Raw genomic sequence first — 10657 nt, 5'->3', positions numbered from 1 at the left:
TGACGTCGCTCGGCCGCCGTTGCCCGGGGAACCGGCCCGGCCCGGCCCGGCCCAGCTGGACCCGGCGGCGGCGGAGCGGAGCCCCCACGGACGAGCAGCGGGGCCGGGAGACCGCACTCCACAGCGGCATCATCCTCCCGTGGGTGCCCACAGACGTGCTCCCCTGGCAGCCCCGGTCAGATCCTCTCCCCGCACAGCCCCGCACACCAGCACGGAGGAGCGGCTACCCCCAGACTCTCAGCTGGAAGCCAGGACCATCACGCCATCACCAGGATGGGGCTTGAGGGATCATCAGGTGTAAGACTGAGGGATCAGGCCAGGGACACCCCCCAACATGGGCAGCAGGACCCTTTCCCCCCCCACTCTCATCCATGCCACAGCTGCCTGTCCGTACCTGAAAATTTCCTTAAGGATGGGGGTACAGAACAGGTAATGAAGGATGCATCCCAGTTAATGCCTGAAGAACCTCCAAACATCCTGTGCTGGGCTTTGTGACTCGCTGTCCCAGCTCTTTCCAAGGAGCCAGGCTGGGGGCTGATCAGGAGATGCCCAGAAGATGAAAACACATGGTAGAGTGTGCTCCTGCAAGCACGGAGGATTTGTGTGTCACTTCTTGTTCTTCTGGACCAGAGGCTGTATGGGATTTACAAGGGAGTTACAGGAAAGCTGGGAGCAGGAGCCCCAAACAACATCCTAAAAAACCTCATTGGCAGCTCAGCAGTTGCATAAATCAGGGGACTTTTGTTTCCTCCTGCTACAAAGTCATTTTCAAGCTGACAGATGAAATTCCTCCCAGGCTTTTCTGTGCCAACCTTATCTAAGTTCACCAGTATGCACCCTTCTGCTGCATGAGCTTCCATGAGATGATCATTCTCATTTTCATGTCTCATTTTAACAAGGGGCCAGTTCCTCCCATGAGTATCTTCATTTAACAAGCACCATTTTATCCAGACACAGTGGAAGTGACAGGCCTCCGGAGGTCTGAAGGTCTGCTCCTGCCACTGCAAATGCTTGGTTTTTCCCTGGAGGGACCCTGGCAAAGCAAGCACTGAACTGCACTCTGCTGCACAAGCTGCCCCCGGACTGGGACAAAATCAGTAAATAATTAGCAGTCAAAGGTCATAATGGCTCAGATTTTCAAACACAGCTGCTCCTGTTGAAAGTTAACCACAGGGTATTTGCAGCCAGTGGTCCAAGATAAGCAAGAGAGGAAGGCTTAGGGAAGCAGCACAGCATGGATGCTCAGCAGGAATACAGGAAATTCTGATCAAATACCTGCATCCAGCCCCAGGATGCAGGAGAGCCCCGGTGGGGTGAAATGAGTGAGGAAGGGGTTGTCTGGACAGGCTGAGCAGGGAAGCTGGGGCATGAGACAGAGCAGCACAGCTGGCTGAGCAGGAGACAAGAGCTAGCAATTCAAACCAACAGTCATGACATTCTCAGCAGAATCCTGCAAATGAGCTCTGGGAGTGAAAACGAGGAAAATGGCAGAGTTTTCAGCTGGCATTTAATAGAAATCTAATTTTGAAATTAATAAATTGCAGACATAGAGAAGGCACATAAATTTGAAGGCAGCTCTCCAAGATCAGCTCCATTTTCTGTGAATTATGGGGAAGAAAAAAAAAGGGAAGAAAAATAACCACATCTTCTCAGAGCAGCTTGTATATGCTAATCACAGTGCACCTAATATGCTAATCACAATAGGCCAACAAGCCTGTTATCCTGAAATGTGACAAATGCTGTCACACCACCCAGGGCTGATCCTGTTGCAACGTGTGGAGAGGCAAAACAGAAATTCATGGGCAGGAGAAGCACAGCACCATCAGTGAGGCTCTGCCACCACCCGTGACTTGTGTCACTTGAAGAAGAAGCCGTGTTTCAGTGGGTCCTCCTCTTCCACAGTGAAGGTGGCTGTGCCAGTGTAAAAGGCTTCTCCTGAGACTTCCACAATGACAGCGTTGTAGTTCCCAAACTTGGCCTCCTGCAGAGAGATCAGGATGAGGATAGAGGCAACAGAGGGTTCTCCCAACCCCACAGAATTCCAGTGATACCTGACATTTATGCAGACACCCCTGCCCTGGTTCATCCCAAAGCAGCCACACAACACAACAAGGTCCTAAAATCCTTTTAGTGCCAGGTTTGTGGGAGAGCAAGACCCACGGGCACCTCCCTCCTTCCCTACACCCTTCCCTGGGCACAGAAAGGCTTTTCTGCTCCGCCACTGAGCACATTTCCAGCAGCCCTTGAGACAGGGGGCAAGTCCAGCACAAGCCACTTGCCTTCACTGCCTTCCCAGTGAACAAGGAGCCCGTGGTGCTGCTCCGGAAGGTTCTGCTCTGGTGCAGCTGGATGAGTCCCTTATGGTACTGCAGGGCAATGCGAGCTGTCACCCCCGAGCCCGTCGGACTTCGGTCAACCTACAGCAGAAGAGATGGACCAGCTCTACATTTTGGGGTTTAATACAAAATGATTGCTCCCCTCAGTTCCCTCTGCCACCTTTACACTGCACTCAGGGGAAACCCCCCCAGTCCAGGGTTTTGTAGAGAATCCAGATACATCACAACTGAGAAGGAAAAAAGAAGAAGGTTTGGGGTACTTTGGACTGTGGTTGGCTTTGGCACAGTTAGGGATGGATGATCTAATAAACACTATTTAGGAGCACTGAAGTCTTCCCAGCATCATCTCAAAAGGACTGAGGGGGGCTGAGGTCACCTGCTCCATCCTCACACCTCAAGGCAAGATTGGTTCTCCTTACACTGAGGGGACGCCAGGCCAGCCTGGTTTTTAAAATCTCCAAAAACACACAGTGTTGGCCAGCTTCAGAGGTGACCTGTCCCTGTGCTCCACACTCCTCACTGCTGGCAAGTCCAGCCAAAGCCTCCCCTGTCATTTATGTGATACCTTATGCACTGCAGACAAGAACAGAATTTGAACACCCCATTTCTCTCCTGTTGTTCATCCCCAGCAGATGTTCCCTGGATGAGGACTTTAGGGACATGTACTATGCTGGGATCTTGTCTCAGCTCCTGAACTCCTGACAAATTCCAATCAACAGGTTTTGGGTATGAACCTTTTTAAAATGCCACCATCTAAGGTGTGCAGAAGTATTTCTGCTATTAGGAGCAAAACCAGAATGTGTGCATCAACACTCAGCTCTGCAGAGACATGACAGCAGCACAAGCAATCACTGCCCAAACTAAGAACCAGAACAGTCTCTCTTCTTTGCAGTGGATCTAAGGGACAAAGGGACAATTGTGGTGCCTCTTGTGCCAGAGAAGAGCCTGTTTCTGTACCTGTTCATCTGCAAACACGCAGATGTTGGTGGTGGGCTCCTCACTAAAGGCATCTTTCCCATCTGTCAGTATGGTGCCGTAGAGGAAAGCCAGGTCTTCGCTCTCAGGGTGATGAAGCTTGAACTGGGAACAGCACAGAGAGGGTCACAAATACACACAACAGCAGCAATGTGTGCACTGCAGCCTCTGTCAGAGACCAGAGGAGGGGACAAGGCCACATGGCTGCACTTCCACCTCTTGTTTCACAGGTAGCAGAGACAGAGAGAAGCAGGAAAAGCTCCTGTAAGGACTTGTAAGGACTCTGAAATTCAACATGGGGCCAGAAGGATGGGACTCTCCCACCATCCTGAGCATGTCTGTGCAGTCACCCCAGAGGGAACATGCTGGGATTCCACAGTGCTCGTCCATACCTGCTTCTTCACTGCTTCTGTCACTGCACTCGCTGCACTGACAAGGTCCCTGGTCTTTGAAGAGCACACATCAAGGCCCAGCTGCTCGGCGCTGAGGAAGGCGTAGAAGGTGCCACCATAGCCGATGTCAACCACCACCTTCCCATGGCCAGGGACATCAATGGCCAAGTCTGAGCAGAGAAAGGGAGGCAGGTGAGGAGGCAGCACTGCTGAGCCACGAGTGAAGGAAGATGCGAGGGATGATAACTGGAGTACTCCTATGGCACCTTACAGCATCCCTGACCTCTGAAGAACAGTGGGACATCATCACCACACACCCTCAGCCACACCACCAGCCCCTCCACCAGCACCACCAACCCCAGCGCTGCCCACCGGTGGCGGCAGCGAAGGCGGGCACGCTGTGGAAGCGCACGGGGTTGCCGCTGCGCTGGCCGTCCCAGGGCACGAAGGCGGTGACGGGCCCGCAGGGGCAGCGCAGGCGGACGGCGGTCTCGGGCCGGGAGGGCGCCGGCACCAGCCCGTAGTCGAGGGCGAAGCGGCCGAGGGCCATGACGGCGTGGCCGCACATGGCGCTGTAGCCGGCGCAGTGCAGGAACAGCGCCGCCAGGTGCGCGCCGCCCGCCGCCGCCCCGCCGCGCACCACCACGGCGCCGTACATGCCGGCGTGGCCGCGCGGCTCGTGCAGCAGCGCCCGCCGCGCCGCACGCGGTCGTGCCGGGCCGCCACCTCCCGCCGCAGCGACAGCAGCGACAGCCCCGCCGCCGCCGCCTGCTCCGCCGCCTCCAGCCGCGGGACGATGCGCAGCGGCTCGCCGCCCGTGTGCATCTCCACCGTCTGCAGCACCGCGCACGAGGGCGAGTGCGGCGGCAGCGCCCGGCCCGCCCCACCGCCGTCACTGTCGCCGCTGTCACCGCCGCCCCGCGCCGCCATCGCCACACGGCCCGCACCCCGGCGACCACGCCCACCAGCGGAGGTCACGCCCCGCTCGGGCTTCCCCGCCCAAGGCCACGCCCACACCACGCCCACTTATTTTCTATTCCGCCCACAGCCACGCCTACTGCGGTAACCACGCCCTTGCTGAGGCCACGCCCCCCAGGTTCCCGCCCCGTCGCGGTCCCGCGCCCGCATTCCCGGCGGAGCCGAGCTGCGGCGGAAGCGGAAGCGCCGCGGCGGAAGTACCGGGCCGCGGTTGCTGGGTTACCGCGATGTTCCGCGCCGGTAGGCCGGGCCGGGCCGGGGCACCGGGACGGGGCTGGGAATGCGGGTGGGGGCGCGGGTGGGGTGGAGGGGGTTGTCAGCGGCTGGAGCGGGCCGGGACTGGCGTTCGTGCCCGTCCCGGTAACGCGGGCCGCGCTCTCCCCGCAGCTGTGGACATCCAGCCCGCCTGCCTCGGGCTGTACTGCGGCAGGACCGTGCTGTCGGTGAACGGCTCCCTGGAGACCTACGGGGAGTGCGGGGTGAGTGAGTGCGAGGCCCGGCCCCCGCGGGTAACGGGGGCGAAGCGGGAGCGAACGGGCTGGCGTGGAGAGCTGTGCTGAAATCCGTCACTGAATTTTTACTGGAGCGCTGAGGGAGAGCCTGGCCCAGGAAGGGAGGGGTGAGACTGAGAACGTGGCTGGGAGCAGCCTGGTGAGGGAGCTGCGATGGAAGGGAGCGGCGTGACAGCAGCAGAGGAGGATGGAGGCTTGCATGAAGGCTTTTAATCATGCTTCACCCTGTTTATATTTAAAAAGATGAGCCAGAGTGAGCAAGTGTAAGCTGAGAAATTACTGGGGTTATTGTTTAATCTCTTTAAACATTGGCCTGTGTCTTGCCCCAAGCTGGCTTTGCATTAAGTGCAGTGATTTGCTGTTGGTGGTGGGGTTCTGAGTCCACCCTCTGCCTCCTGCAGGTGTGTCCCAGAGGCCAGAGAACCGATGACAACAAAATCTGCCGGGAGTGTTTGGGGTCTCCAGACCGCTATGACTGGCTGTACCTCGGCTTCATGGCCATGCTGCCCCTGGTCTTACACTGGTTCTTCATTGAGTGGTACTCGGGAAAGAAGAGGTTTGTGTACCCTTCCTCTAGATGAGTTGTTTAAAATTGGAAATCTTTTATCCACGAGTGATCCGTCTGAGATGCTGAACTGAACTGTCCAGCAGTTCTTGGAATCCTAAACTGGTCTGGGTTGGGTGGGAGCCTTAAGGATCACCCAGTTCCAATTCTCTCCTGGACAGGGACACCTTCCAGCACACCAGGTTGATCAGAGCCCCATCCACCCTTGCTGATATAATTGCACAGAAGTTTAGAGCAGCTGTAGGAGGGTTTATTTACAAATGTAAGTGTCCTGCAGGGCACCCTCTCCAGTCACTGCCCTCAGGGCATGGTCTGTAGCTCTTTAAAGTGGCAGTGCACAGTCCATCTGGCAGTCTGGGCTGGATTTGGTCTCCCAGCAGGCAGAAGCAGCAGGTTGTATCATTTCCCTTGGGTCAGTATCAGCAGAGCTGCACAAGTGCAGTGAGAGAGGATGGGTTTGAGTTTTGTCTTTAGGAATATGTATTCTGGGTTTGGGTCTTGATAGCAGAGCTGCTGTGGCCTTTACGTCAGAGAAGTTCTGTAAAAAGGAGGTTTAGATCCACAGCTGCATGTGGCCATGAGGTGTTAGGCTGGAGTTTTTAGAGAATGGTGGCTCTGGAGTGTACTGAGCTGTCCCTGTGGGACATAATCACCAGATACCCTCAGCCCCATGGCAGGGGCTTGGAACTGGATAGTCTTTAAAGTCCCTAATAACCCAAATCATTCTGTGGGGATAGTGGGCTGGGAATGTTTAATCTATGAATATTTACCACCTTCAACGAGGACCTGCAGCTTTGGCAGCTCTGCTTGTATCACCAGCAGCAATGTCACGTTTTCTGAGCCGTGTGGTGCGTTCCCCTCACCGCTCTTTTCTTTTACACTCTGACTCACCTGAGGCTGTCAGAGGGCTGCCGCACTGAGCGGGCTCTGACCCTGCAGAAGGCTCTGTGGGGCTGCAGGGCTGCTGGGGTGTGCAGGAGCTGGCAGCACGGCAGTGACTCGTGGCTGTTGTCCCGCAGCTCCAGCGCGGTGCTGCAGCACCTGACGGCGCTGCTGGAGTGCAGCGTGGCAGCCGTGGTGACACTGCTGCTCAGCCAGCCCGTGGGCTCCCTGCACATCCGCTCCTGCCCCGTCAAGAAGCTCTCGGACTGGTACACCATGCTCTACAACCCCAGCCCCGACTACATCACCACCGTGCACTGCACCCACGAGGCTGTGTACCCGCTGTGAGTGTGCCCCTGTCAGTGTGTGCCCCCTGTGTGTGCCCCCTGTGTGTGCCCTGTGTGTGCCCTGTGTGTACCCGCTGTCAGTGTGTGCCCCTCTGTCAGTGTGTGCCCCTGTGTGTGCCCCCTGTGTGTACCCCCTGTGAGTGTGCCACCCTGTCACTGTGTGCCCCTGTGTGTGCCCCTCTGTCACTGTGTGCTCCCTGTCACTGTGTGCTCTCTGTGAGTGCCCGTGTGTGCTCCCTGTGAGTGTGTGCCCCTGTCACTGTGTGCTCCTTGTGAGTGTGCCCCTCTGTCAATGTGTGCCCCTGTCAGTGTGTGCTCCCTGTGTGTGTGCCCCTGTGTGAATGTGTGCCCCTGTCAGTGTGTGCCCCCTGTGTGTGCCCCTGTGTGTGTGCCCCTGTGTGAATGTGTGCCCCTGTCAGTGTGTGCCCCCTGTGTGTGCCCCTGTGTGTGTGCCCCTGTGTGTGCCCCCTGTGTATGCCCCTGTGTGTGTGTCCCCCCATCAGTGTGTGCCCCTGTCAGTGTGTGCTCCCTGTGTGTGTGCCCCTGTGTGAATGTGTGCCCCTGTCAGTGTGTGTCCCTGTGTGTGCCCCCCTGTCACTGTGTGCTCCCTATGAGTGGGCCCCTCTGTCAGTGTGTGCCCCCTGTGTATGCCCCTGTGTGTGTGTCCCCCCATCAGTGTGTGCCCCTGTGTGAATGTGTGCCCCTGTCAGTGTGTGTCCCTGTGTGTGCCCCCCTGTCACTGTGTGCTCCCTATGAGTGTGTGTGCCCCCTGTCAGTGTGTGCCCCCTGTTTGTGCTCCTCTGTGTGTGCCCCCCTGCCTCTCCTCCAAGCTGCCAGAAATGTTCAGGTATAGAGCTGGGATCAATGACAATCAATCCCCTGAATCAACAGCATTGAGCTGTTTTATGTAGATTTAGCAACACTTCATGACTTTCTGAGTAATCAAAGGAAGTGGCATAGCTCAGGCTATCACACAATCAATTTAGTTGGAAAAGATCTCTGGAATGATTGAGTCCAGCCTATAGCCCAGCACCACCATGGTACTGAGAGCCAATTCCAGTCTTTCCTTAAACATCTCTAGGGGTGATGACTCCATCACCTCCCTGGATAGCTCATTCCAGTGTCTGGTCACCCTTTCTGTGAAGAAATTCCTTCTCATGTCCAACCTGAACCTCCCCATATGCAGCTTGAGACTGTGTCCTCTCAGCCTGTCAGTATGTAGCTTAAAACTTCTTCTTTTCTTTTTGTTTTCCTTTCCTTGGAAATGAAACATCTTGACTGTTTCCCCCAAGGAAAAGTGAGCCCATCATTCTGTGTTTAAACCTTTTACCCATAAAGTCTTTAGACTTCACTGACTATCCCCAAATTCCTTGGTTGTGACCCGAATCTCTATGAGAAAACTGCACATTTTGAGGAATTTTTCTTTTTCTGCAGGTACACCATTGTGTTTATCTATTATGCCTTCTGCCTCGTGTTGATGATGCTGCTGAGGCCTCTCCTGGTTAAGAAGATTGCCTGTGGTTTGGGGAGGTCTGACAGATTTAAAAGCATTTATGCAGCGCTCTACTTCTTCCCCATCCTCACCGTGCTGCAGGCCGTGGGAGGAGGCCTCCTCTGTGAGTTCTCTCCTAAAAACTCTCCTGAACACACCTATAAATGCACACTAAAAAAGGACTTAAGGGACAGAAGGAAGGGACACTTCCTGCTTTGGGAATAAGGATATTGTTTAGGGTTATTTTTGAGGAGTTTCACCTGAAAACATTGCTCATTAGGAGCTCTGTCCTCACCAGGTGTGAGCAGCACTACTTTGCCTTAGCCAGTGCTGGTAGAGACTGTCCCTTTCCCAAAAAAGGAGGAGAGGGGGTGGGAGAGGAAAGTACTTCAGAGTGAGCTAGTTCCACTTTTTGCTAAGGCAGAGTTTGTCTGATTTCAGAGATGGGTTTCAGTGTAAATTTGGGGAGATTGGCTATTTTTGGTTTAGCTTCCAGCATTCTTGTCACATTTGGAGAGGTGCCACAAAATCCCCACTCAGGCTGACTACTTTTCTCATTATCATTTTTCAATTTGTGGTGTAAGTGTTGAGTAACTCCACTGAGAAGCAGCAGAGAGCCCCAGAGGGAGCAGCTGTGCAGGTTGTGCTTGGCTGACCCTCACTGCTGTGCTTGTGTGGTGCCATGCTAAGAGGCAGCTAGAGCAGCTCAGTTTGCTTCACACCTGTGCAAGAACTCTCTGCTGAAGGAGGAGCTGTGCCATTTTTTGCCTGCTAATGTGTTGCTTGTTTGTCTTTAGATTATGCCTTCCCATACATTATCCTGGTGCTCTCTTTGGTTACACTGGCTGTGTACATGTCTGCTTCTGAAGTGGAGGTGGGTAAACGTGTTTCCTGTGTTAAAAGAGTAAAGAATACTTGAATGAGCAGAGACCACTTTGTCTCTTGCATTTTCTCAGTGGTGTATTTTACTTTTAAGCCTCTTCCTGTATCCCTTCCCCTCTTGGCTGGAGGAATTCTCAGAATTCCCTCTGATGGTTCACTGAGAAGCTGGGTGTGTGCTGGAAGGGCTCAAACCCAGGAGGCTTCACATGTTTTTTGTGCTCTACCTGTCACATCTCTTAAATATCAGGTACTGGCTAACAGGCTGAATGCTAACAGGATATTGTGTTTATTTTGCAAGTTTTTCAAGGATCTGCTCGTGAGGAAGAAAAGGCTCGTTGTCCTCTTCAGCCACTGGTTACTCCATGCCTATGGAATCATCTCCATTTCCAAACTGGATAAGCTTGAGCAGGACCTGCCTTTGCTTGCCTTGGTACCTGCCCCTGCCCTCTTCTACCTGATGACAGCAAAGTACACAGAGCCCTCCCGGATCCTCTCTGAAGGTGGGAATGGACATTGAAAGGAGCCTGTGCCAACAACTCTGTCCCAGTGATCTGGATGAAGCAATTTCAGTGCTTGTCACGCTTTGGAAACTTCTGTTTTCAAAAAGAAGTTGTTTATGTGCCAGACTTTTGGTGAAACACCTCTGTGTGAGACTGTATAATATTAAAAAGCTGCACTTTGTATTCTTCCTAAGTATCTGGTATAGATGAAAAGCAATGTCTTTTTATCTGTTTATCACTGTGAATTTGTGTAAAAAGCTTGTGACACATCCTGGTACAATGGTTTGCTTGTGTATTGTTCACTTCCTAACACGATATTTGAATAAAACAATAGAGCCTGGTTTTCAATAGACTTTAATAAAAAAATAGAGCTTGAATATACCAGAGAACTTCATTTTTTCATCACATACTCTAGCTTCTGTCCCCCACCAGTGGAAACAGACTGTCTTCTTCCTTCCAGCACAAGGTAAAACATGCATGATTCCTGATGATGTTTGAGCCTGACTGCTGGAGAAGAAATGCACTGTAAAAGAAGAAGAAGAAATTCACTGTAAAATTCTCTGTAAGGTAGAGTTTATACTCTGTGTGCTTCATATATGGAGACCTTCCTGGAGAGCATTAAATAGATCAGATTAAAGATTTTATTTTCTTGGTAGTTGGGTTAGTATTGGTCAACCAAAACTTGATGCTATAAAGAGTCTAGAGGAAGATGCAAAGCAGTGCTGAAGGGCCAAAACCAGAACCAAAAGTAAGAAGATCCTCTCAAATTAAACTCTTTCACTGTATGGATCACAGG

At 53.5% G+C, this 10657-nt stretch overlaps 2 protein-coding genes across 3 annotated transcripts; one reads left to right on the top strand and one right to left on the bottom strand.

Moving 5' to 3' along the window:
• Nucleotides 1-1490: 1490 nt before the first annotated feature.
• Nucleotides 1491-4653, bottom strand: L3HYPDH (trans-L-3-hydroxyproline dehydratase). Its single transcript, XM_039733038.1, is given in 6 exon segments — nucleotides 1491-1981; nucleotides 2280-2417; nucleotides 3294-3416; nucleotides 3704-3873; nucleotides 4076-4403; nucleotides 4406-4653. Coding segments are annotated over 6 exon segments (1113 nt in total). The 5' UTR covers nucleotides 4634-4653; the 3' UTR covers nucleotides 1491-1855.
• Nucleotides 4654-4793: 140 nt separating this feature from the next.
• Nucleotides 4794-10238, top strand: LOC120513542 (JNK1/MAPK8 associated membrane protein). 2 transcript variants are annotated; one of them, XM_039733079.1, is made up of 7 exons: nucleotides 4794-4921; nucleotides 5069-5160; nucleotides 5595-5749; nucleotides 6778-6984; nucleotides 8422-8603; nucleotides 9277-9353; nucleotides 9660-10238. In XM_039733079.1, the coding sequence occupies exons 1-7, from the start codon at nucleotides 4909-4911 to the stop codon at nucleotides 9876-9878; spliced, it is 945 nt and encodes a 314-aa protein (XP_039589013.1). In that variant the 5' UTR covers nucleotides 4794-4908; the 3' UTR covers nucleotides 9879-10238. The 2 variants fall into 2 exon arrangements, with proteins under 2 accessions (XP_039589013.1, XP_039589014.1); XM_039733080.1 differs by lacking the exons at nucleotides 4794-4921; nucleotides 5069-5160 and adding an exon at nucleotides 5255-5456.
• The last annotated feature ends 419 nt before the right edge of the window (nucleotides 10239-10657 follow it).

The sequence above is a fragment of the Passer montanus genome, unplaced genomic scaffold, assembly GCF_014805655.1.
Source record: "Passer montanus isolate IOZ18808 unplaced genomic scaffold, ASM1480565v1 scaffold82, whole genome shotgun sequence".
Classification (NCBI taxonomy): domain Eukaryota; kingdom Metazoa; phylum Chordata; class Aves; order Passeriformes; family Passeridae; genus Passer; species Passer montanus.
The sequence above is the reverse complement of the archived record's forward strand: the minus strand, read 5'-3'. Positions and strand labels throughout refer to the sequence as shown.

Coding starts and splice junctions, on each gene's coding strand:
- LOC120513542 (XM_039733079.1), top strand. Junction 5,161..5,594: donor AGACCTACGGGGAGTGCGGG/GTGAGTGAGTGC, acceptor TGCCTCCTGCAG/GTGTGTCCCAGAGGCCAGAG. Junction 6,985..8,421: donor CACGAGGCTGTGTACCCGCT/GTGAGTGTGCCC, acceptor CTTTTTCTGCAG/GTACACCATTGTGTTTATCT.